The 24,814-nt window shown below is 36.6% G+C and overlaps 1 protein-coding gene across 4 annotated transcripts in view; it reads right to left on the bottom strand.

Annotated features, from left to right (window-relative positions):
• Window positions 1-1,732: 1,732 nt before the first annotated feature.
• The window catches only part of ERCC8 (ERCC excision repair 8, CSA ubiquitin ligase complex subunit), a 51,052-nt gene continuing 27,970 nt past the window's right edge, over window positions 1,733-24,814 (bottom strand). For all 4 annotated transcript variants that reach the window (XM_061393458.1, XM_061393456.1, XM_061393457.1 and 1 more), the window contains 5 exons: window positions 23,922-24,022; window positions 22,166-22,290; window positions 14,354-14,551; window positions 8,321-8,404; window positions 1,733-1,864 (listed from right to left, as the gene is read on the bottom strand). In XM_061393458.1, coding sequence (XP_061249442.1) covers window positions 1,796-1,864; window positions 8,321-8,404; window positions 14,354-14,551; window positions 22,166-22,290; window positions 23,922-24,022 — 577 coding nt within the window. In that variant the 3' untranslated portion in view covers window positions 1,733-1,795. The remainder of the gene's footprint in view (window positions 1,865-8,320; window positions 8,405-14,353; window positions 14,552-22,165; window positions 22,291-23,921; window positions 24,023-24,814) is intronic.

Genomic DNA, 24,814 nt, shown 5'->3' with positions numbered 1-24,814 from the left:
AAAGGTTAAAGGTCTGATATGAGGTCTAACAATTACACATTGAAAAACTCAACTCTATAGTTGGTCAAGTTCACAAAAACCTCATTAACTAGTCTCCTATTGATAAGAATTAGAAAGAAAGGGAATATAAGACTAGGTTCATGATAATCACTTGTGGGTCATGACACAAGAGCAGAAAATAAAATAGAAATTTTCTGACATTTGACAATGTTAATTGGCTATACCTCAACAACAAAAAAGAAAAAAGAGACACTGACGTATAGAACAGTCTTATGGACTCTGTGGGAGAGGGAGAGGGTGGGAAGATTTGGGAGAATGGCATTGAAACATGTAAAATATCATGTATGAAACGAGATGCCAGTCCAGGTTCAATGCACGATACTGGATACTTGGGGCTGGTGCACTGGGACGACCCAGAGGGATGGTATGGGGAGGGAGGAGGGAGGAGGGTTCAGGATGGGGAACACATGTATACCTGTGGTGGATTCATTTTGATATTTGGCAAAACTAATACAATTATGTAAAGTTTAAAAATAAAATAAAATTAATTTAAAAAAATTAAAAAAAAAAAAAAAAACACCTTGCAATTAAAAAAAAAAAAAAAAAGAAATTTTCTGACATTTCATGTTTAAATCCAATTACCTGACAGGATATTTTCTGCTTTGATGAACACATTAGGACTTGGTCACATAGTAACCAGATTCATAGAAAAGTAGTTTAAGCTGCCAACTGATGCATTAAAATAAAGGAAATGTAGGATTTTTCCTAAGTTAAAAACCTCCAATGATGCATTTTTTCAATTGTGGAAGGCAATGAATTAAAAAATACTTAACATAAAGCTAGAAAATGGTTAAATAAATGAAAGCATTGCAAGAACTGAACATATTAATAAAAATAAACTAATTTTGTTTCTAACTTTTCAACTATAATTTTTGATATAATCCTCAGTAAAATCACCCTTGAAGGTGAAAATGAGCAAAGTGACTGTACAACCAGCAGGACAAAGTCAGTGCTGATAACCTCTGCTTGCTCGTCCTCTAAGACTGCATCTTATCGTTCACACAATCTGCTCAGGCCCACAAAGGGGATACCACAACCTGTCTCCTTGTACTATAGTGGCTGCAGCAGGCCACAGCAACTGGGGTTAAGGGAAAATGTTCTGATTAAATAAACTATAGTGAACTTGTTTTAGGACTTCATGCAAATATTAACCTTATTTTAAGACAAAAGGGAAAACAATTACTCAAGTTCACAGCTCATTTAGCTGTCACTGGACAACAGAGGTCCGTCTAGTCAAAGCTATGGTTTTTCCATTAGTCATGTTTAGATGTGAGAGTTGGACTATAAAGAAAGCTGAGCGCTGAAGAATTGATGCTTTTGAACTGTGGTGTTGGAGAAGACTCTTGAGAGTCCCTTGGACTGCAAGGAGATCCATCCTAAAAGAGATCAGTCCTGAATATTCATGGGAAGGACTGATGCTAAAACTGAAACTCCAATACTTTGGCCACCTGATGCGAAGAGCTGACTCATTTGAAAAGACCCTGATGCTGGGAAAGATTGAGGGGAAGAAGAGAAGGGGACGACAGAGGATGAGATGGTTGGATGGCATCACCGACTCAATGGACGTGAGTTTGAGTAAACTCCAGGAGCTGGTGAGGCGCGCTGCAGTCCAAGGGGCCGCAAAGAGTCGGACACGATTAAGCAACCGAACAGAACTGAACTGGACAACTGAAAAGATAAAATAGTCCAGTTTTAAAAGTTTTGATAGAGACAAAAAGGGTACTAAGAATGATATTCATCCTTCCTCATCACTGCTGCTCCAGGCATCTTCAAATGCTGGATTTAACTGTGATCTGGTTGAAGTCTAAAAAAGGAAGCAAAAAAGAAGATTCAATTATTCTACCTCATAATTTTAGGCTCACAATATAATTATGAAATCAGATAAAAAGCAACTAGATTATTTTGAAAGAAACTATATAACTGTTCATTTAAAACCAAAAGTAACTTAAGAAACACCCACATTCAATATAAAACAATGCAACTTCATTTTAAATAGACATATCAGACTTTATTCAAATTATGCTTCCCTCAATGTAGTTACCTCATACACAGACACAGACACACAAGATGCTACTACTATTATGAAGGCATTTTTTTTTTTTTTTTTAATAACCCTTTGGAGTTACCAGGAGTACAGGGCATGCTCATATCCGTGTGGCTAAGACTGGACTCAGGTCTGCAGGCTGGCTTGACAGCCCAAAATATTAAAGTGAGCAATTTTTTACTGTTTTGGTGGACTTGATTTTTATAAGTAAGCAAAATTCATATACAGGGAATAAGGTGTTCATCAAATGGAGCAATACCCTTTTTGGTGTGAAGTAGTGAGGTTTGTTTGTTTGTTATTATAGCTAGTAAAGTAGTGGAAAAAGACAGACAAAATGTGTTGGATTTGCTAACATTTTGTCATTAGCACACAGGTTTCCCTTTGAAAGAGAATATGCATTAGATGGTGTTTCAAAAACAACAAAACATCACAGTATTCTTACAACTTTAGAGCTGTACCTAAATAAATGTAATCAGCAATAGAGGAATTTTAATTATTTGTAGTAGTTCAAATCAATTCACTTGTTTGGGGAATTTGTTTGAATGGCTACCCTCTTATTCTGAGGCAAATGATTCAGGGACTTTAAAATGATCTCTGTTGTTTTTGAGTACCTAGGTTTTATGAATCATGTGTGCTTCTTATTTTGCAGTTTTTACATTTGCTGTCAGTTTGTTCACATCCCAAATCCAATAACATATTAGTACTTAGATTATTCTTAAATTATTTTAGAAGTATTACCTTTTACAACATACACCAATATTTTATGTTAAGGGTAACCCTTACTGCATATTTAAGAATGTTTATTTCCTTTTTGATGAACATGATAGCTTAGACTCTTAATATTCAAACAATGATAACAGCAGAAAAAAGTGGCTGTTTCCAGTAAATTTCCCAAGTGTCAGCCAGGATAGTCAGAAAACAATATATTAATTTAGGTATTCTTTATAGCTGTGAAAGCTATAGATCTGAGTCCTTTACTTAATCTTATAATGTTGGCCATTGTTACTTAGTTGTTCAAGCAAAATTCCATTATACCCTGTGTCCAGATCCAAAACTATTATCAAAGCTTAGCTAACTACTCACTTATTTCCAGTAGCAGTCCACTGATATGCAAGAGTAGCATACTGAAGTCTGTTCGTTTATTCTTTCAACCAAGCATTTACTGAAATTCCTACCTTTCTGGGTTTATGATTTAACTACCAAGTTAGGTTATTTAGTGACAGTTTATTTAAAGACCCATTGTCCTCTGCAGTGAGGTGATTATTTTTCCCTACTCTATCTCTAAAAGCCTTTAACTCTGCATTAGATGTCTACCAAAAATGTCCTTAGGTAGATAAGTCACACAAAGGCCATGTCTCCTAATTTCACTATGGAAGCTCAATATATAACCTATTAAACACTTAAGTTTCATTTGAAGAATCAACAGAGAAGCAGAATTATACTTTAATGTAAATTATTGTTGCTATGATAGGCAAACAAAAACAAGTGAAAACTAGAAATGTGGTTGCATATAAATTTTACTGTATTTATAGTAGTAAAGAAAAAATATGAATGTATTACAGTATTATTAGAAGTACATTTTATTGCTAAACATCACAAATAAAACATTTTATAATTGAAAGCTGCAGTAAAAATGTCACCCATGATATAGTACTGTTTGAGACCTATGGATCAATTTAACTACCATCCATTACTTCAGTTTTCTCTACAACATCTCCTCCTAGTGGACATTCTTTCTATGCTTGAACATATCCATCTCTATTTAACCAGCCTGCCTATTCTGCTGATAGCTGTGAAGGGAAATCAGAGTTAAAAGGGGATCTAGTTCAGGTCCATAGAATGCGAAGGAAGAATGAAACCAATTTTAACATCTTCCACACATATATCTTACTAAATTTGATAAATTCAAAAATTTTTTACTGGTAATTAGTGGAAAGTCTTTAAAGGTAGAACATAGGGTTGTCTGAATATAGAAAGCAATTACACATTTTATCACTGTTGTTTATTCTGACTCTTTTGCAACCCCACAGACTGTAGCCTGCCACGCTCCTCTGTCCATGGGATTTCCCAGACAAGCATACTGAAGTTGAGTTGCCATTTCCTTCTCCAGGGGATCTTCCCAACCCAGGAATGGAACTGGCGTCTCCTGCACTACCAGGCAGATTCTTTACACAGAGTTACCAGGAAAGACCCAAGGTTATACATCTAAATAAAAGTTACATACTGTGTAACTGTCAAAATAAAGTAAGATTCTTGATGAGAAGTCAGGTTTAGATTGTAATATAGTCACTCTAGATCTCAGGCAGGAAAAACTGATTAGGAGTTGTATAGGCTTGCCTTGAGTGTGACCAGATATTAGGAAGAGTGTGCAAAAGGAAGGCAGATCCATCAGAAAAATAAAACAAACTTCCCCAGCAAAAAAAAAAAAAAAAAAAGCAACCTATCAACTATATAATAGGATTTATGCTTAAAGATCATAAAACTTGCTTCTATTGCCCAATGCCCTTCAGGTTTTTATGGTAGAAATAAATCCTCCTCTATAGGTTGGGTATCAGGAGAAACAATCCTAAGGGATTCTGTCTTGGTTGATGGAGAAGTATATTTCATCTCAAAAGTCGATTTGAGGTACCATCTCATGCTGGTCAGAATGGCTGCTATCTAAAAATCTACAAACAATAAATGCTGGAGAGGGTGTGGAGAAAAGGGAACCCTCTTACACTGTTGGTGGGAATGCAAACTAGTACAGTCACTATGGAGAACAGTGTGGAGATTCCTTGAAAAACTGGAAATAGAACTGCCACATGACCCAGCAATCCCACTGCTGGGCATACACATGGAGGAAACCAGAATTGAAAGAGATACGTGTACCCCAGTGTTCAGCACAGCACTGTTTACAATAGCCAGGACATGGAAGCAACCTAGATGTCCATCAGCAGATGAATGGATAAGAAAGCTGTGGTACATATACACAATGGAATATTACTCAGCCATTAAAAAGAATACATTTGAATCAGTTCTAATGAGGTGGATGAAACTGGAGCGGATTATACAGAGTGAAGTAAGTCAGAAAGAAAAACACCAATACAGTATACTAACACATATACATGGAATTTAGAAAGATGGTAACGATAACCCTATATACGAGACAGCAAAACAGACACAGATGTATAGAACAGTCTTTTGGACTCTGTGGGAGAGGGAGAGGGTGGGATGATCTGGGAGAATAGCACTGAAACATGTATATTACCATATATGAAACAGACTGCCAGTCCAGGTTCGATGCATGAGACAGGGTGCTCAGGGCTGGTGCACCGAGATGACCCAGAGGGATGGGATGGAGAGGGAGGGGGGTTCAGGATGGGGAACACATGTACACCCATGGCTGATTCATGTGAATGTATGGCAAAACCACAATATTGTAAAGCAATTAGCCTCCAACTAAAATAAATAAATTGAAAAAAAAAAAAGTCGATCTGAAAGGTAACCTAAGAACAATTTTACTTCAATGATTCTGATGTTTGAAGATATTATAAACTTGCCCTAGATCATTAATGAATGGCAGAACTGGAATTCAAACTCAATTACCAGTATTACTATTATTTAGTTTACCTGACACTAAAGACAGGTGAGTGTGTAAATGTATATATGTGTGTGTTTTGTGTTAACTTGCCTCTCTGAGGAACTGCAGCAGTCATTCATTTGAGGGGTGAGATGAAAATACTTCTAAATATCAGTCAAACAGTAAGTATTCATGTAAGGCTGGAGAAGGAAATGGCAAGCCACTCCAATATTCTTGCCTGGAGAATCCAGTGGACAGAGGAGCCTGGTGGGCTGCAGTCCATGGGATTGCACAGAGTTGACATGTAAGGAAGAGGGTCTGGTATACACAGACTACTCTACTGAGATCTGCATCATGATCATATTCATGTTCTACTTATATTCACAGGAATCTTCAAAAGTTTTGTGGAAATAATCTTATCATTTATCATCTTATAAAGAGAATGGTGCTTATCTTAAAGCACATACATGCTGCTGCTGCTGCTGCCAAGTCGCTTCAGTCGTGTCCGACTCTGTGCGACCCTATGGACTGTAGCCTACCAGGCTCCTCCACCCATGGGGCAAGAACATTGGTGTGGGTTGCCATTGCCTTCTCTGAAAGCATATACATAGTGCATTTTAAAAGGTAAATACAAAACCTAACTTGTTTTTTGTGTATACCTATTTGATTTATACTTGTTCAGCTTAATTGCCTATATACAAAAATTCTTGCAGATAAGGAAGAATCAAACTATCACGATAACTATATAATAAGGAAATAAACCATCAGAGTCACATACTATCTTTATAAAATAAACAATTTCAGTTTTCTTCTATTATCTTTTTTTCATACACAAGTCAAAGATTATTTACTTTTATTTTTATAGTTTATATTTGATGAATGATTGTTAAACATTCTAGTGTGGCCTAGTGTTATAAGTTAGATTTAATGTATACAATAATTCCCCAACAGCAGGACACAGTAATTAACATTTTAAGCTTTGTATAAGAAAAAATTCAGTTTTTAAAGCAGCTATACACTAAAACTACTCAAAGTCATACTAAACCAAATAAGACACATATCTATAAAATTTCACCTTTAGATAGCTTGACATGAAAATAAAAAAATTAAGAGGCTACTACCTAAGACCAGAGACCATGTCTTATTTATCTTTGTTTTACCACAACATTTTTCAGGTTCTTTATTCACAGTGTCATATTTACACTAATTTATCTGGTAAAAGTGCAAACTGATAAAATTTGACAGTGTGAATAAAGGACCTTAAAAATGTCATACAAGATAACTCAAGTCCCAAGAAGTCGTGGCATTTCCCTGGTGATCCACTGGTTAAGACTCCATGCTTCCACTGTAGGAAGTATGGGTTTGATCCCTGGTTCCAAATAGGAAAAGGAGTACGTCAAGGCTGTACACTGTCACCCTGATTATTTAACTTGTATGCAGAGTACATCATGAGAAACGCTGGGCTGGAGGAAGCACAAGCTGGAATCAAGATTGCCAGGAGAAATATCAATAACCTCAGATATGCAGATGATACCACCCTTATGGCAGAAAGCAAAGAAGAACTAAAGGGCCTCTTGATGAAAGTGAAAGAGGAGAGGGAAAAGTTGGCTTAAAGCTCAACATTCAGAAAACTAAGATCATGGCATCCGGTCCCATCACTTCATGGCAAATAGATGGGGAAATAGTGGAAATAGTGGCTGACTTTATTTTTCTGGGCTCCAATATCGCTGCAGATGGTGGTTGCAGCCATGAAAGTAAAAGACGCTTACTCCTTAGAAGGAAAGTTATGACCAACTTAGACAGCATATTAAAAAGCAGATATTACTTTGCCAACAAAGGTCCGTCTAGTCAAGGCTATGATTTGTCCAGTGGTCATGTATGGATGTGAGAGTTGGACTATAAAGAAAGCTGAGCACCGAAGAATTGATGCTTTTGAACTGTGGTGTTGGAGAAGACTCTTGAGAGTCCTTTGGACTACAAGGAGATCCAACCAGTCCATCCTAAAGGAAATCAGTCCTGAATATTCATAGGAAGGACTGATGCTAAAGCTGAAACTCTAATACTTTGGCCACCTGATGCGAAGAGTTGACTCATTGGAAAAGACCCTGATGCTGGAAGGGACTGGAGGCAGGAGGAGAAAGGGACGACAGAGGATGAGATGGCTGGATGGCATCACTGACTCAATGGACATGAGTTTGAGTGAACTCCAGGAGTTGGTGATGGACAGGGAGGCCTGGTGTGCTGCAATTCATGGGGTGGCAAAGAGTCAGACATCACTGAGCGACTGAACTAACTAACCAAGAATGACAGAAAACTATATTATGAAAGACAATGTTTACAAATAGTTATTAATGACATGGAAAAAGTCTAAGAAGGATGCTAAGTTGTATGTTCAAGCATGATATTAACTATGTTAAAAATATGCACAGGATAAAACAAGAATGAAATAAATAAAAATGTTAAAATTGATAAACTTCAGAAATTTATTTCATTCTCAATATTTTTTTGAATTTTCCTTATGTATTATACAGGTAAGTTATTTAAACAATCAGAAAATAGCAAGAAATGCTTTAAAAGCCTCTCCCATTTAAAGTAAATTAGTAAAAATTTTTTTATGATTTAGAAGTCACTGTACAACTTGTATAAATAATATTTACCTTATCATCATCATCAGGAACTGATTCACATAAGGATGGTACCCAAGCAAGAATATTGCAGTCTCTGCTACCACTGTAAAGTTCCTATAATACAGAAAACAAAGATGTGGTTGTGGGTCAGCTGAAAGCTGATGACAATTTGAAATGAACCATTTTTTAAATGACTAATTCTTAGGTTAGATTAGATGAAATCTATTTCTATTCCCTAAAGAAACTGGATTGATGCCCTTTTCTGTTTGTTTAAGAAATAGTAAAACTTTGTTTTGTATTTTAAAATAGCATTATCCTAATGTTAGAATTTGCTTACATGGTTAAAATTCACAAAAATCATTGCCATAGTTTTTTTTTTTTTTTAAATCAATTGTATCCATATATTTCAAGTGTCCGAGAATAAAAAAATGGTTGCGTCAATAACTGAACTTTTAATAAAGGCTTTCAATGAAGAAACCATACGTTGTTGTTCAGTTGCTAAGTTGTGTCTGACTCTCTGTGACCTCATGGATGGTAGCACACCAGGGTCCTCTGTCCTCCACTATCTCTCAGAATTTGCTCAAATTCACGTCCATTGCGTTGGTGATGCTATCTAACCACCACATCCTCTACTGCCCTCTTCTTTAGCTTTCAATCTTTCCCAGCATCAGGATCTTTTCCACTTAGTCGGCTCTTTGCATCAGGAGGCCAAAGTATTGGAACTTCAGCATCAGTCCTTCCAGTGAATATTCAGGGTTGATTTCCTTTAGGATTGACTGGTTTGATCTCCTTGCAGACCAAGGGACTCTCAAGAGTCTTCTTCAGCACCACAATTTGAAAGCATCAATTTTTCAGTGCTCAGCATTTTTTTATGGTCCAACTCTCACATCCATACATGACTACTGGAAAAATCTTAGCTTTGACTATAAGAACCTTTGTGGGCAAAATGATGTCTCTCCCTTTTAATATGCTGTCTAGGTTTGTCATAGCTTTTCTTCCAAGGAGCAAGTGTCTTTTAATTTCATGGCTTTAATTTTAATTTGTCATTATCTGCAGTGATTTGAGAGTCCAAGAAAAGAAAATCTGATACTGCTTCCACTCTTCCCCCTTTTATTTGCCATGAAGTGATGAAGTGGATGCCATGATCTTAGTTTTTTTGAATGCTGAGTTTTAGGCCAGCTTTATTCACTCTCCTCTTTCACTCTCATCAAAAGGCTCTTTAGTTCTTCACTTTTTGCCACTAGAGTGGTATCATCTGCATAACTGAGGCTGTTGATATTTCTCCCAGCAATCTTGATTCCAGCTTGAGATTCATCCAGCCTGGCATTTCACATGATGTACTCTGCATATGGGCCTCTCTGGTGGCTCAGATCGTAAAGTGTCTGCCCACAATGCGGGAGACCTGGATTTGATCCCTGGGTCAGGAAGATCCCAGGGAGAAGGAAATGGTAACCCACTCTAGTACTCTTGCCTGGAAAACCCCATGGATGGAGAAGCCTTGTAGGCTATAGTCCATGGGGTCGCAAAGAGTTGGACACGACTGAGCAACTTCACTTCTACTCTGTATATAAGTTAAATAAGCAAGGTGACAATATACAGCCTCGTCGTACTTTTTTCCCACTTTGGAATGAGTCAGTTGTTCCATGTCTGGTTCTAACTGTTGTTTCTTTACCTGCATACAAGTTTCTCGGGAGACAGGTAACATGGTTTGGTACTCTCATCTCTGTAAGAATTCTCTACATTTTGTTGTGATCCACACAGTCAAAGGTTTCAGCATAGTCAATGAAGCTGAAGTAGATGTATTTTTGGAACTCCTTTGCTTTCTCCATGATCCAACGAATGTTTGCAATTTGATCTCTGTTCCTGTCTTTTCTAAACCCAGCTTGTACATCTGAAAGTTCCTGGTTCACGTACTGCTGGAGCCATTAGCTTGAAGGATTTTGAACATAACTTTGCTAGTAAGTGAAATGAGTGCTTTGAACATTCTTTGTCATTGCCCTTCTTCAGGATTGGAATGAAAACTGAACTTTTCCAGATATGTGTTCACTGCTGAGTTTTCCAAATTTTCTGACACATTGAGTGCAGCACTTTAACAGCATCATCTTTTAGGATTTTAAATAGCTCAGCTTAATTCCATGACCTCCACTAACTTTGTTGGTAGTAATGCTTCCTAAGGCCCACTCAACTTCACACTCCAAGATGTCCAACCCTAGGTGAGTGACCACACAACTATGGTTATCCAGGTCATTAACATCTTTTTTGTAAAGTTCTTCTGTGTATTCTTGCCACCTCTTCTTAGTCTGTTCTGCTTCTGTTAGGTCCTTACCATTTCTGTCCTTTATCATGCCCATCCTTGCATGAAATGTTCCCTTGACATCTTCAATTTTCTTGAAAAGATCTCGAGTCTTACACATTCTATTGTTTTCCTCTATTTTTTTGCACTGTTCATTTAAGAAAGCCTTCCCATCTCTTTGCTATTCTGTAGAACTCTGCATTCTGTTGGATGTATTTTTCCATTTTTCCCTTGCCTTTTCCTTTTCTTTTTTCCTCAGCTATTTGTAAAGCCTCCTCAGGTAACTACTTTGCAGGAACCATAAGAGTTTCTAGCTAAAATAGGCCAGGAATTGAAAAAAAGTTTTATTTAGCTCAAAACTGCCTAACTAACTAATGAAGAGCATTAAGATTCATATGCCAAGCTTGTTGAGAAGCTTATTTTATAAGCTGGGACTGATGCAGTCAATGGCAATGTCTTTATGGATATGGTGTCTGTACATGCTTAACAACGTTCGTTCTTCTTCTGACAAAACTTCAGAAATATGTTATATTGGCTAGTACTGAAAATATTTCTGTGGGGCAGTGAAATAGATACTCTCACATACAGAGGGTATAAATTGATATAATCCTTTCAGAAACTGAAATCTCTGTACGTGTCAGAAGTTTTTGTATACATTTCTAAGAAGTCATGCTAAAGACACGTATGAAATTCAAGGTTATTATCACCAATATTATATTTATAATAAAACAATAATTTTCCAAATATTATTGTCTAGGGTTATGATTTATATATAAATCTATGCTGCATTAATATGATATATAGCCACTACATTTGTTTTTGAAGAATATTTAATGACACTGGAAAATAGTGTCATTAAAGAGAAAGGAGTAGGATATAAACCAAATACAGAGTGAAAAGAAAAAAACAGGATGTAAAACACTAGGTCAATTTTTTAAAAAGCTACTAAGCAAAGAATAAGGGCTAAAAAGAAAAATCAGCAAAATGTTAAGTTAAAACTCTGACTGTTTACTTTTCTCACAAATGTATTTCTACACAAATATTTCTAACACTACAACTTTCTTTCTGATCTGGTATTAAATTATTTAGTTTTATTTTTATTCATCTCAAAAGCGATTTGAGGCATAGTAAAATCAGTATTTTTCTAAAAAAAATAAAAGTAAAGGTTCTTGGTAAACAGAAAATAAGATTATGAAGTAACTTATAGGAAATATAGATGTAAAGAAAATTAAGTAAATTATGCAAGGAGATCCAATCAGTCCATTATAAAGGGGACTGGTCCTGGTTGTTCTTTGGAAGGAATGATGCTAAAGCTAAAACTCCAGTACTTTGGCCACCTCATGCGAAGAGTTGACTCATTGGAAAAGACTCTGATGCTGGGAGGGATTGGGGGCAGGAGAAGGGGACAACAGAGGATGAGATGGCTGGATGGCATCACTGACTCGATGGACGTGAGTCTGAGTGAACTCCGGGAGTTGGTGATGGACAGGGAGGCCTGGCGTGCTGCGATTCATGGGGTTGCGAAGAGTCGGATACGACTGAGCGACTGAACTGAACTAACACATTATCAAATTTCCTAGATGGAACAAAATTCTACAGACTGTACTGTTTAAAATTTAGAATGCACGGTTACTGTGGATGGTGCAAAGATATTTTCATATGCCCAGTGCTGCAGAGCAATTTAGTTCCTGAGAAGACAAGATTATATACTTAAGATAAACTAAGGTCAGGTAACCTTGTTTTCTCATGATTAAATGAAAGTGCTATATCTTTGCCAGGAATATCACATACACTTTGGCAATTTGACTAAGCTGATGCTTGCCAGTCTTAGTCAAGGTAAAATTATTTTATCTTTGTAGTTAATATTTTGTAGGGTGCAACTTTGAGACTATGTAATATCCATTCCTCATCAGACTTTCAAGTTATTAGGTTAATTACTAGTAGCAGAATGGATTCAGGAATCCCTATTCTAGTCAATAGAAAATAATCAACTATTATCATTATTTATTTTGATGTTGGATATATCTTCAAATTTTTATATTTATAGCAGAATTACTATAAATATCAATTTTATTTTCCAATAGCGAGTTTTTGTGTAATATATAATTGGTAAAAGGGTTCTGCTGCTAAATGGATGCAAAAGCACTACTCTTTTACTTTTATAATTAGATTTATAATTATCTTCCTTTTCGTAAATCATAATAGATGGAATGGGATAAGAGCTGGAAGCTTTCTGATATAATAAAGTAATTAAAATCTTTCTTAGTACATAGCACATGCAGAAATGATATTTGTCAAGAGGCAACTGGCCTCAGCTTTCTGGCTAGACCTGGTCCAGTGATTTCAGGGACTGAGAGGAATCAATTATCTTTACTTACTTTTAATCTGTTCTAATCCATCTTCACTCACTTTCAGTCCAATCTTCCTAGCAGGAACATCTGCTAGGAAGCTCTGATATGGTGAAAAGCGATAGCTGGTAGTCAGAATACTTGAATTAAAATCTTGGCTTTGTCTCTAGTGACTCTGAATAAGAAAAGTACTGTATTCTATAAATTTCTTTGAATGGATAATCACCCTCTGTCAATCTACTTGCAGATTTGAGGCAGGTTATATCACCCCCTCGTTGCCTTAGTACTAGTTTCCCAGAAGCAACACTAAAAATAGTTAAGAAGTAGTACATCAGGCGGAGAAGGCAACGGCATCCCACTCCAGTACTCCTGCCTGGAAAATCCCATGGATGGAGAAGCCTGGTAGGCTGTAGTCCATGGGGTCGCTGAGGGTCGGACACGACTGAGTGACTTCACTTTCACTTTTCACTTTCATGCACTGGAGAAGGAAATGGCAACCCATTCCAGTGTTCTTGCCTGGAGAATCCCAGGGACGGGGGAGCCTGGTGGGCTGCCGTCTATGGGGTCGTACAGAGTCGGACACGACTGAAGCAACTTAGCAGCAGTAGCAGTACATCAGGAAACTGGCCAATCAGAAGAGATACTGGACATAGAGTAGAAGCAGGGTTTTAAAGGTCCCTCTTAGTTACTAGGTTGAAGTAAGGTCTAGGAGGCTCTAGGAAATATGGTGAAGCTGGAGGTCATGTAAGGGGCTTAGTACAAAAGCTATGTAACAAACTAAAGGATATGTGTTTGAGTATTTTAATAATGAATACTGCCATATAGATGTGTGCTAGCTGAAAACTAGCCCTGTATATCTTACTTCACAGTGTCAGACACAGATTAAGTAATGCCTATTAACGAGTGACTGAATAGGTGATAAAGTCCCTCCAAGCAATAACTCATGGACAGAGAAGCCCGGTAGGCTACAGTCCATGGGGTCGCGAAGAGTTGGACACGACCGAGCAACTTCACTTTCACGCACTGGAGAAGGAAATGGCACTCCAGTATTCGTGCCTGGAGAATCCCAGGGTCAGAGGAGCCTGGTGGGCTGCCGTCTATGGGGTCACACAGAGTCGGATATGACCGAAGCCACTTAGCAGCAGCAGCAATAACCCACAATTTTCATTCTTTCGGTATTTAATTTTTATAAGCCTCATTTTCCTCATCTACAATGCAGGGAAAAATCCCAACAATCTCGCTACACTTAAGAATCACTTAAAGGAGCGTATGAGATAATCTATGCAAAAGTTCTATGGAGAAAACACTCTGTTCCATTGGTGAGACTAAAGAGAAAGATTAAGATGTTAAAAAAACAAAACCCATAGGTTTTGGCAAGCTAGCTACCCGAACATTTTAAATTCCCTTAAGTATCATTCTTACCTGGAAATTAGACTGAAATACACAGCAGTCAACACTTTTATAGTGTCCCTTAAGCATAGTTATCCGTTCTCCAGAGTAAATTGTATAAACAGCAATGGTGCTACCATATGGTACAAAAACAAATTCTGAACTGCAGCCAGAGGAGACAGTGAATTTCAATCCTTTTCTACTATCATTATATACTTTTCCATAGTTGACCTGCAGGATGTAAAAGCATAAAGTTACTTAAATATGAATTAAAAAGACAATAAAGACAACTATTTACTTAAAATATTATACTATAGAAACAGCTCCAATAAGTCTAAAGAAAATGATTAGTGTCCTAATAGAAACAAGGACCAATGACATATATGTACATTTTGCATACAAGGGAAGTACAAATAGTAAAATGACCCACAAAAACAAATGTTCACATTTCAACCTTGATAGAAATAAAAATGCAAATTAAGGTAACCTTGAAAAATTATTTTAGATCGTTTAGCAAAAATTTTAATAAACCATTAAGACACTCAATATTAGTACAGGTGAAGTAAATATGTAGATGGCACTGTAATTTGGTCTTTCCTTTTAAAAGGCCAAATGGTTTATTATGCAACAAAATATAAAGTATACCTTAATAATGACACATATGTATATATAAATACATTTTTGGAGAGAGAATAACTTTCTTTTTATACATATATAAAATACATATAACATAAAATTTATATATAAATATACATGTAACAAAATTTATAGTATAAAGAAAAAATACATATAACATAAAATTTGCCATCTTAACCGTATTTAAATATACAGTTCAGTGACATTAGGGCTTTCCAGGTGGCTTAGTGGTAAAGAATCCATCTGCCAATGTAGGAAACGCAAGAGATGTGGGTTTGATCCCTGGGTCAGAGAGATCCCCTGGAGGAGGAAAGGACAACCTACTGCAGTATTCTTGCCAGGATAATCTCATGGACAGAGGAGCCTGGCGGGCTACTGTCCCTGGGGTCACAAAAAGTCCTACATGACTGACACACATCAGTGACATAAAGCATATTTACACTGCTGGGCAACCAGCACTACCATCCATTTTCTATCTTGCAAAACTGAAATTCTATACCCATTAAACAACAAAGATATTCTTACTCCTTGACCTAGTAACTACTACTGGGAATTCATCTTAGGCTAATAAATTAAACAGCAAAAAAATACGCCCAGAGGAGTTCAATGTGGCCTTATCTAGAATGGCAGAGTAATTGAGAACAGATGTAAATTCCTAAGAGTATTATATTAATCCTAGCTTATACAGCAGTTAAAAATTATAAGTTTGAAATTATGTAGAAAATGGAAATAAAAGTATAAAAAGAAAAGAACACAAATAGTATATATACTCTAATTGCAGCTTTATATAAAAAATTATATATTTGCAACAAACTAATAATTCCGCACCTGTACACCAAAGTTGCAAGCCCAACAACATCAGCATCACCTGCACAATTAGAAACAGAATTCCAGACCCCATCCCAACCTACTGAACTACAATCTTCATTTTAACAAGATCCCCAGATGATCTCTAAGTCCATCAAAGTCTGAGAAGCTTTGGGCTAAAGATATTGACAGGTTTACTTTCTGCTGATAATTTAGATAAGCAGCTTAAGGTAAGTATAAAACCAGTATCTAATGATCTGAGAATTATGAGTGAGATCACCAAAATCTCCCTTTACTATGGCTAATACTGGAGTTTAAACAGTGAGTGATTTTCCCGTTTTTCTTTTTCTAAAGGTTGGGTGGGAGTGGTGTATGTGTGTGTGTGTGTTCGTGTGTATTTGTGCACATGTGTATGTGTGAGGCTCAAAAGGATATGCAATGGTAATTATGGATACTACACTTGGCTTACACACCATTGAGATTTACATGTGACAGAAATGAGCACATGTATTCAGCAATTCCACTGAAGGAGTAGTATAGTGAAATGTTAAAACGTTAAACTTAAAATCAGTAGATTTGGGTTTCTGAAACCAACTCCACTCCCCTACCTTTTTTCTGACTCTTATGAGTAATGAATGACTTAACTTTTGAGTTTCATTCTTCTAACATATTAAAAGGAAATAAAATTGTTTACCAGAGATTGTGAAAAATAAAAAGAAATAATGCATAAGAGAAAACCTAGGATACAAAAGTATTCAGTGAGTCCCTAGATTTATTCATTCTTATATATTTAAAAGTATAACATTTCCCCACTTGTGTATTTTGATCCTTCATGTACAACAACTTGTAGAATAACATCAGGGTGGGAGGATGGAGAAAAAATACAACTAGCAGAAAAAGAAAAATCTCAACTAGCAATTTTCTGTTCCTCCTAGAAAAATTATGAACTGCTAGACTGTAATGGTCTTTTTCATACATCAGAATACCTACCTACAAAACTTATGTTCTTTCCATTATACCACATTCCGTCCCAAATGTGAACTGGAAAGTGTTCAATGAGGTATAAATACTGAACTAGCTCTCTAACTTCTGTCTGTGGTTTTAGGTGCTCCCCCTGCAATCCATTTTGCAACTTACTGTCCTATTAATCTTGGTAACTCACTGTTGTGATCAAATCACCTTTGGGCTCTAAACTATCAGTACCTTTTCAATATCTATGGAATGAAGTTCTAATAACAGATTAAGGGAAGGAGAGATCTACCATTTACTAAGTGCTTAGTGTCATACATTGTGCTAGATGATTATCTAGGCTCCCAATTTTATGACTGTAAGTATTTACCATAAAAAGCAGTGTGACAAATATCATACTATATATTATTATGAAAGTAAGTGAAGAAGAACTAAAGAGCCTCTTGATGAAAGTGAAAGAGGAGAGTGAAAAAGTTGGCTTAAACCTCAACATTCAGAAAACTAAGATCATGGAATCTGGTCCCATCACTTCACGGAAAACAGACGGGGAAACAGAGGAAACAGTGGCTGACTTTATTTTTTGGAGCTCCAAAATCACTGCAGATGGTGATTGCAGCCATGAAATTAAAAGATGCTTACTCCCTGGAAGGAAAGTTATGACCAACCTAGACAGCATATTAAAAAGCAGAGACATTACTTTGCCAACAAAGGTCCGTCTAGTCAAGGCTATGGTTTGTCCAGTGGTCATGTATGGATGTGAGAGTTGGACTGTGAAGAAAGCTGAGCACCGAAGAATTGATGCTTTTGAACTGTGGTGTTGGAGAAGACTCTTGAGAGTCCCTTGGACTGCAAGGAGATCCAACCAGTCCATCCTAAAGGAGATCAGTCCTGGGTGTTCATTGGAAGGACTGACGCTGAAGCTGAAACTGCAATACTTTGGCCACCTGATGGGAAGAGGTGACTCATCTGAAAAGACCCTGATGCTGGGAAAGATTGAGGGCAGGAGGAGAAGGGGACGACAGAGAATGAGATGGTTGGATGGAATCACCAACTCAATGGACATGAGTTTGGGTAGGTTCCGGGAGTTGGTGATGGACAGGGAGGCCTGATGTGCTGCGGCTCATGAGGTCGAAAAGAGTCGGACACAACTGAGCAACTGAACTGAACTGAACTGAATAACAGGCTACTTTTGGTTATGATGTCTTCAAGTAGTTATGTACAGGCTTTGAAAAGATTTTGATGGGGAGGAAAATTTCATAGATGTTGGATAGGATGATGGCAAATACAATTTCTTATCTTATGAATTCCTTTTATTGTCCCAGAAATATATACATCTTCTCACTGCGTAAACACCTACAGTGATGCACAGACTCCGTCATAAGACAGCTCATTTCACTGTCAAACAACTATCAGCATAATTAATGACAGGTGAGGAAGAACCACTGGAGAAGAAAACAGCAAACCATTCCAGTAATCCTGCCTGGAGAATTCCACAGACAGAGGAGCCTGGTGGGCTCCTACTCTTAAAGAGCTAAACATGACTGAGAAAATTACACTTTCACTTTTCAACATTTACTGAATGTTAACATTTGCTGTAAGTAACAGACAATGTGTACTAAATGTTTTACATGTATTATTTCATGTAATATGCAAAACAATACTATGAGACAGGCAGCATTATTAAACAAAAAGAAAACACTTAGAAAGGTTAAGTATTTCAACCAAGGTCTCTTAGCTAGTAAACGACAGAATCAGAAACTAATCTAGGTTACAGTAATCAAAAAGTATAGTACTACACTGTTGTAAATTATTTTTCTTTCATTCCACTAAATGATGATCACAATCTACTGTAATACTAGTGAGCACTAGGTACTGTGGAATCATGTAAGCTGAACTAGAGGAGTTAAAGAGAAGTTGTGCCTGAGATGAATTTTGAAAGCTGAGAAGCAGCTAGCACAGAAGAGAGTATTCTAAAGCAAAGGCAGCAGTCTATGCAGCAGAATGGAAGGGTGAGAAAGTCTGGCATATTTAAGACCTCTAAGTAACTCAATAGAACTAAGGGCAGGGAAAAAATGGGTAAGTGACAAGATATGATGATATAAAGCTGGTGAGTCAGAAGAGCCAGCTTACGAAGGCCTTTTGGACAGTAGGCAAAAACATTATTTTAATGACCTGAAAGTGTACTGACGAAATACTGAAAGACTTTCATTGGGAGATGAGTTTGGGAAAAGTTAGAAGGACTTAGAGTAATTAAAGAGAGCAATCCTGAGGGTCCAGAGTAAGGCTGGAAGGGAAGACAACTATGAAAAAAAGAAGAAATAATTAACAGGACCTGTAATATGACTTAATTAGGAAGGTGGGATTTAGGAAGGGAAGAATAAAGGACAGACTCCCAGTTTCTAGACATTGGTAACTGGGTGAATGATAACATCAGTAACTAAAAGAGTAAATACCAGAAGAGCTATTTTAAAATTTTGTTGTTGTGACAAAAGCTTTCTCTCTGTGAATTTTGACTGTGGGTACGTGTTCTGTACTCCAAGGCAATGGTCTCCTTGCAGAGTGCAGCTGGCACCTCAAGAAGTCTGTAAGATGATCCATTATTGTGTGAGAGGAAAATGTGAGAATTTCTGTTTCTTTTTAACTAAAAAAAATAAGAAAATAAGCTTTAATAAAATATATAGATTCACAACACTAGGTGTATATAAATTACAAATAATTATATATACATCTGAAGCATGTATTTACACATTTTTCTCAAAATAGTAAGGATACTACTCAGCAGGCAGCACCCTACAATGAAGATGGTTATCATTTATGATATGCCTATTACTCAGCAGGTTATGGTCCAACTCTTTACCTACTTCCATTCTGCCCTTACAATGACTGTTTGCTGCTGCTAAGTCGCTTCAGTCACGTCCAACTCTGTGTGACCCCACAGACGGCAGCCCACCAGGCTCCCCTGTCCCTGGGATTCTCCAGGCAAGAACACTGGAGTGGGTTGCCATTTCCTTCTCTAATGCATGAAGGTGAAAAGTGAAAGTGAAGTCGTTCAGTTGTGTCCGACTCTTAGCGACCCCATGGACACCAGGCTCCTCCATCCTGGGATTTTCCAGGCAAGAGTACTGGAGTAGGGTGCCATTGCCTTCTCCGACAATGACTGTTTAGGTACATAATAATCCAAAATCACTGCAGATGGTTGGTGATTGCAGCCATGAAATTTTGATGCTTACTCCTTGGAAGGAAAGTTATGATCAACCTAGACAGCATATTAAAAAGCAGAGACATTACTTTGCCAACAAAGGTCTGTTTAGTCAAGGCTATGGTTTTTCCAGTGGTCATGTATGGATGTGAGAGTTGGACTATAAAGAAAGCTGAGTGCTGGAGAACTGATGCTTTTGAACTGTGGTGTTGGAGAAGACTCTTGAGAGTCCCTTGGACTGCAAGGAGATTCAACCAGTCCATCCTAAAGGAAATCAGTCCTGGGTGTTCAGTGGAAGGACTGATGCTGAAGCTGAAACTCCAATACTTTGGCCACCTGATGCAAAGAGTTGACTCATTGGGAAAGACCCTGATGCTGGGAGGGATTGGGGGCAGGAGGAGAAGGGGATGACAGAGGATGAGATGACTGGATGGCATCACTGACTTGATGGACATGAGTTTGGATAAACTCCAGGAGTTGGTGATGGACAGGGAAGCCTGGCATGCTGCGATTCATGGGGTTGCAAAGAGTCGGACACGACTGAGCGACTATGGGTATGGGTATAATCAGCATTACGCTAACAGTGGAATCTAGAGTCACACTGTTGTTTTCTAGCTATTCAAACTCAGGCAAGTTACCTAATTTTATGTATTATTTTACTCATGTGTAAAATAGATACTATAATAAGAAGAACCTTCAGAGTGTTGATGTGGTCATTAAATAAGACCATATGTAGCCTGGCCTATACAGTAAAAGATAATTTTTATTAGCATAGTAACTAGGATATAAGTGCTTGATAAATATTAGCTGTTAGTATTATCACCAAATTAAAAACTTTTGGAAGCCTATTCTGAAAGTTACTAAAACAAGAGGTACATCTGGTAAGGACCATAACATAAAATTTTTAAAAAGTACTAAAAATTAATCACCACATAGGAATTCAGCATTTTCATGGAAAGGCTGTGGAGAAAAGGGGAGCCACACTGTTGGTGAGAATGTACACTGGTGCAGCCACAGTGGAAAACAGTATGGCTGTTCCTTAACAAACTGAAAACAGAGTTATCATATGATCCAGTAACCCCACTCCTAGACATGTATCTGGAAAAGAAGAAAATGCTAATTCAGAAAGATACACAGACCCCAATATTCACAGCTTAACTACTTATAGTAAGACACAGAAGCAAACTAAATGTCCACTGACAGATGAATGGATAAAGAACATGTGAGATATATACACACCCACACACACACTAGAATATTACTCAGCCATTAAAAAAAAATGCCATTTGCAGCAACAAGGATGAACCTAGAGATTATCATACTAAGTGAAGTGAGTCAAAGATAAATATTATATGCTATCATTTACATGTGGGTTCTAAAAAATTATACAGATAAACTTATTTACAAAACAGAAACAGACCCACAGACACAGAAAACAAAGTCATGGTTACCAAAGAGAGGGTGAGGTGGGGTGGGGTGGGGCAGAAATATTAGAGGTATGGGATTAATAGATATTACTGTTGTTGTTAATAGATTAATAGATACACACCACCATATATAGAATATATAAACAACAAGGATTTACTATATAGCACAGGGTACTATATACAATATCTTATAATAACCTATAAAGGAAAAGAATTAAAAAGATAGATATATACAGATATATACATATGTTTAAGTGAATCACTTTGCTGTACACCTGAAACTATCACAAAATTGAAATAAACTACACTTCAATTAAAAAAAAAGAATACAGTACTTTTAGAACACATCTACTTCAGTATTAAAAGTGGTATACATTTTGCTATTGTAACATTCATTTTGGATTTTGCTTACAAGTCAGATACAGCACAAAATTTGACTATTTAACTATATAGCTTTAATTTATATCAGTTGCTCTCAATCTTTTATTCTTCTTCAACATACTTGAGACATGGCACATTCCCATTATGCACAGTGGCTCAGCAGAGCAGTGATTCTCCACTGCTAATCACTCTAATCACTGCTTAGTGATTCTCCACTAAGTGAGGAGAGTGGAGTGGGGGTAAGGTGGAGTGGATTATGTGGAGTTGAGAATTATGCGGAATTTCACTAATGGAAAATATAAAATGAAAGCTATGATTCAGAGGCAAGAAACAAAGTTAAATCTACAGAAAAACACCAAGTGTATGTCACAGATCCATTTCTTTAATGTATATCCAAAAGGTTCAAAGTACTTAAAAAGGTCTTACCAGTGTATTTTCTCCATTGGAACTATTCCAGAGCCTCATTCGATTATCTGTGCCAACAGTGAGTAGGTGAAGACCATCACTTGTAAAACATAAGCCGTTAACCTTTCCATTATGAGCAGTGTTTGCTGCAATGAAAAACACAATTCAGATTATCTCTTCTTATAAATTCAACACAGGTAATGCTTGATGACATAGTTATTAAATATATTAAACACATTAAGGACATAATGTCCTTTAAACACAGTAAAGGACAACTATCTGAACTACTTAAAATACGTAAGTTGATTATATTTAAAATTATTTAAATATATACATATGTTTAAGTGAATCACTTTGCTGTACACTTGAAACTAACACAAAATTGAAATAAACTACATTTCAATTTAAAAAAAGAATCCTTTCGATTATTTGAATATAATAAGCTATACAATTAGAACCATAATTATAGAGGAAAACAGGAAAACCAAATGGAAAACATGTTGCCAAATAAAATTTTTCTTCAGGAAGTAAGCTATGCTATTCAGTTCAGTTCAGTCACTCAGTCGTGTCCGATTCTTTGCGACCTCATGAATTGCAGCACGCCAGGCCTCCGTGTCCATCACCAACTCCCGGAGTTCACTCAAACTCACTTCTATTGAGTCGGTGATGCCATCCAGACATCTCATTCTCTGTCGTCCCCTTTTTCTCCTACCCCCAATCCCTCCCAGCATCAGATGAGTCAACTCTTAATTAAATACAGAAACAGTAAAAATTTTAATTAAATACCTTTTAAACTTCTTATATATTAATACTCTATTTTCAATCTAAAAACCACTTCATGGAATACTACTAAGTCGCTTCAGTCGTGTCCGACTCTGTGCGACCCCACAGAGCCCACCAGGCTCCCCCATCCCTGGGATTTTCCAGGCGAGAACACTGGAGTGGGTTGCCATTTCCTTCTCCAATGCATGAAAGTGAAAAGTGAAAGTGAAGTCATTCAGTTGTGTCCGACTCTTAGCGACCCCATGGACTGCAGCCTACGAGGCTCCTCTCTGTCCATGGGATTTTCCAGGCAAGAGTACTGGAGTGGATTGCCATTGCCTTCTCCATCATGGACTATTAAAAATCAATAATACCAATATTTCCTTCTTAAAGATAACTGTTCCAGTCTCAATCAAAAGTGATATTACTTTCAAAATGAACAGGTTTAAGAAACCATAATCTTCAATAGTCTAATTAACTTAATTTAAAAGATTATTAAAACAAACATAGGTTTTAAATAGTTCATCTGAATTTATTTCTGGTCCAAATTTAATTCTAAATCAGAATTTTAATCTACATAGAAATTACACTCTATTGTAAAAATGCAATTGAATTACTTTGTCTCCTAGATTGCAGTGGACTCAAATTTCATACAACCACAAATTTTATTGTGACAAACTTGCCACAAAATGTTACCATTCCTTTAATTTATTATAACTTCCTAAATGGTACTGAATTTGCATTATTAGTTGGCCTCATGTGAGCAAAAAAAAAAGTTTCTACCAATACATTAAAAAATTCAGGAACAGAAGGAATGACATACTTGTATTTTGAAGAAAGACAACCATAATTAGTTGATGTAAATTTAGAAATTGATTCATTGTGAATGCCTTTTTAAAAAAAATATAAAATCTATAGTTTGTCAACATCTATTTATTATCTGGTTTCAATTCAAATTTTTCAATATAAAAATATTGTCAATGTCATATTCGTATATTAATGCAGTTTTCATTACCTGATTCAGCTGCTTGTGACTTTTTCCCATTATGCTGATCAAGAGTTATCAAACATCCTGATGCTCTCCTCACATCCCATAATTTTGCTCTACTGTCAGCACTGAGAGGAAATAAATGTTACATTGACATATAGCTAGGATAAGGACTCTACTCCTCACCCACGTTTCTTGTATTACTGGCATACACAATCTCAGTATATTAGCACAAATGCATTTGTATATTTGGGTGGCTATACTTTTGCCTTTCCAACAAATATCCAATAGTCAACAAAAGCACAAAGAAGTGAAAAAAACAGAAGAAAAAGTAACCTTTTTTAAATCACAAGGGATTCTGTTGCTCTTTCTGTTGTTTTTAATGACATGAGCATCCTTCTCTCCAAAGACAAGACAGGCTAAGAGCTTTTTTTCTTGGTAAGCCTGCTGCTAAATCCCCATATCCTTTCTACTGTTTGTTTTTCAAATGTTTACAGAATCATGTAGTGAACTAATTTCACTTTGCTTAAATTTGGTAGGAATGGTTTTTCTTTTTATATGAAAAAAAAACTGAAAATAAGGTGAATAATAAGGACAATATATTTTTATTTGATTTCCTGTACTCAAATCAATCTTTGCCAAAACAAAGGAAATACATTTAATGTCTCCTAGAATTAGAGGGTTATTTGCATTTTACTTCAAGTGAAAATAAAAAGGTAAAACCATGATCATAAATCAATTTCAGCTTCTAAACTACTCCAAAGGAAAACAGAAATCAGTTCAAGTATGCTATCATATCCTCACAAAGCCCTTAATAATATTTTAACCCATTGGGTTTATCTAGGCCATTTTAATCAAAAAGAGCATTACACTGCATTTTATAAGCCTATTTCTCATTTAAAAATCTTTTAAAATGTATA

This window comes from Bos javanicus, chromosome 20 (genome assembly GCF_032452875.1).
Source record: "Bos javanicus breed banteng chromosome 20, ARS-OSU_banteng_1.0, whole genome shotgun sequence".
Lineage (NCBI taxonomy): Eukaryota > Metazoa > Chordata > Mammalia > Artiodactyla > Bovidae > Bos > Bos javanicus.
Note: the sequence above shows the minus strand (reverse complement) of the source record. Positions and strands in the feature narration are given on the sequence as shown.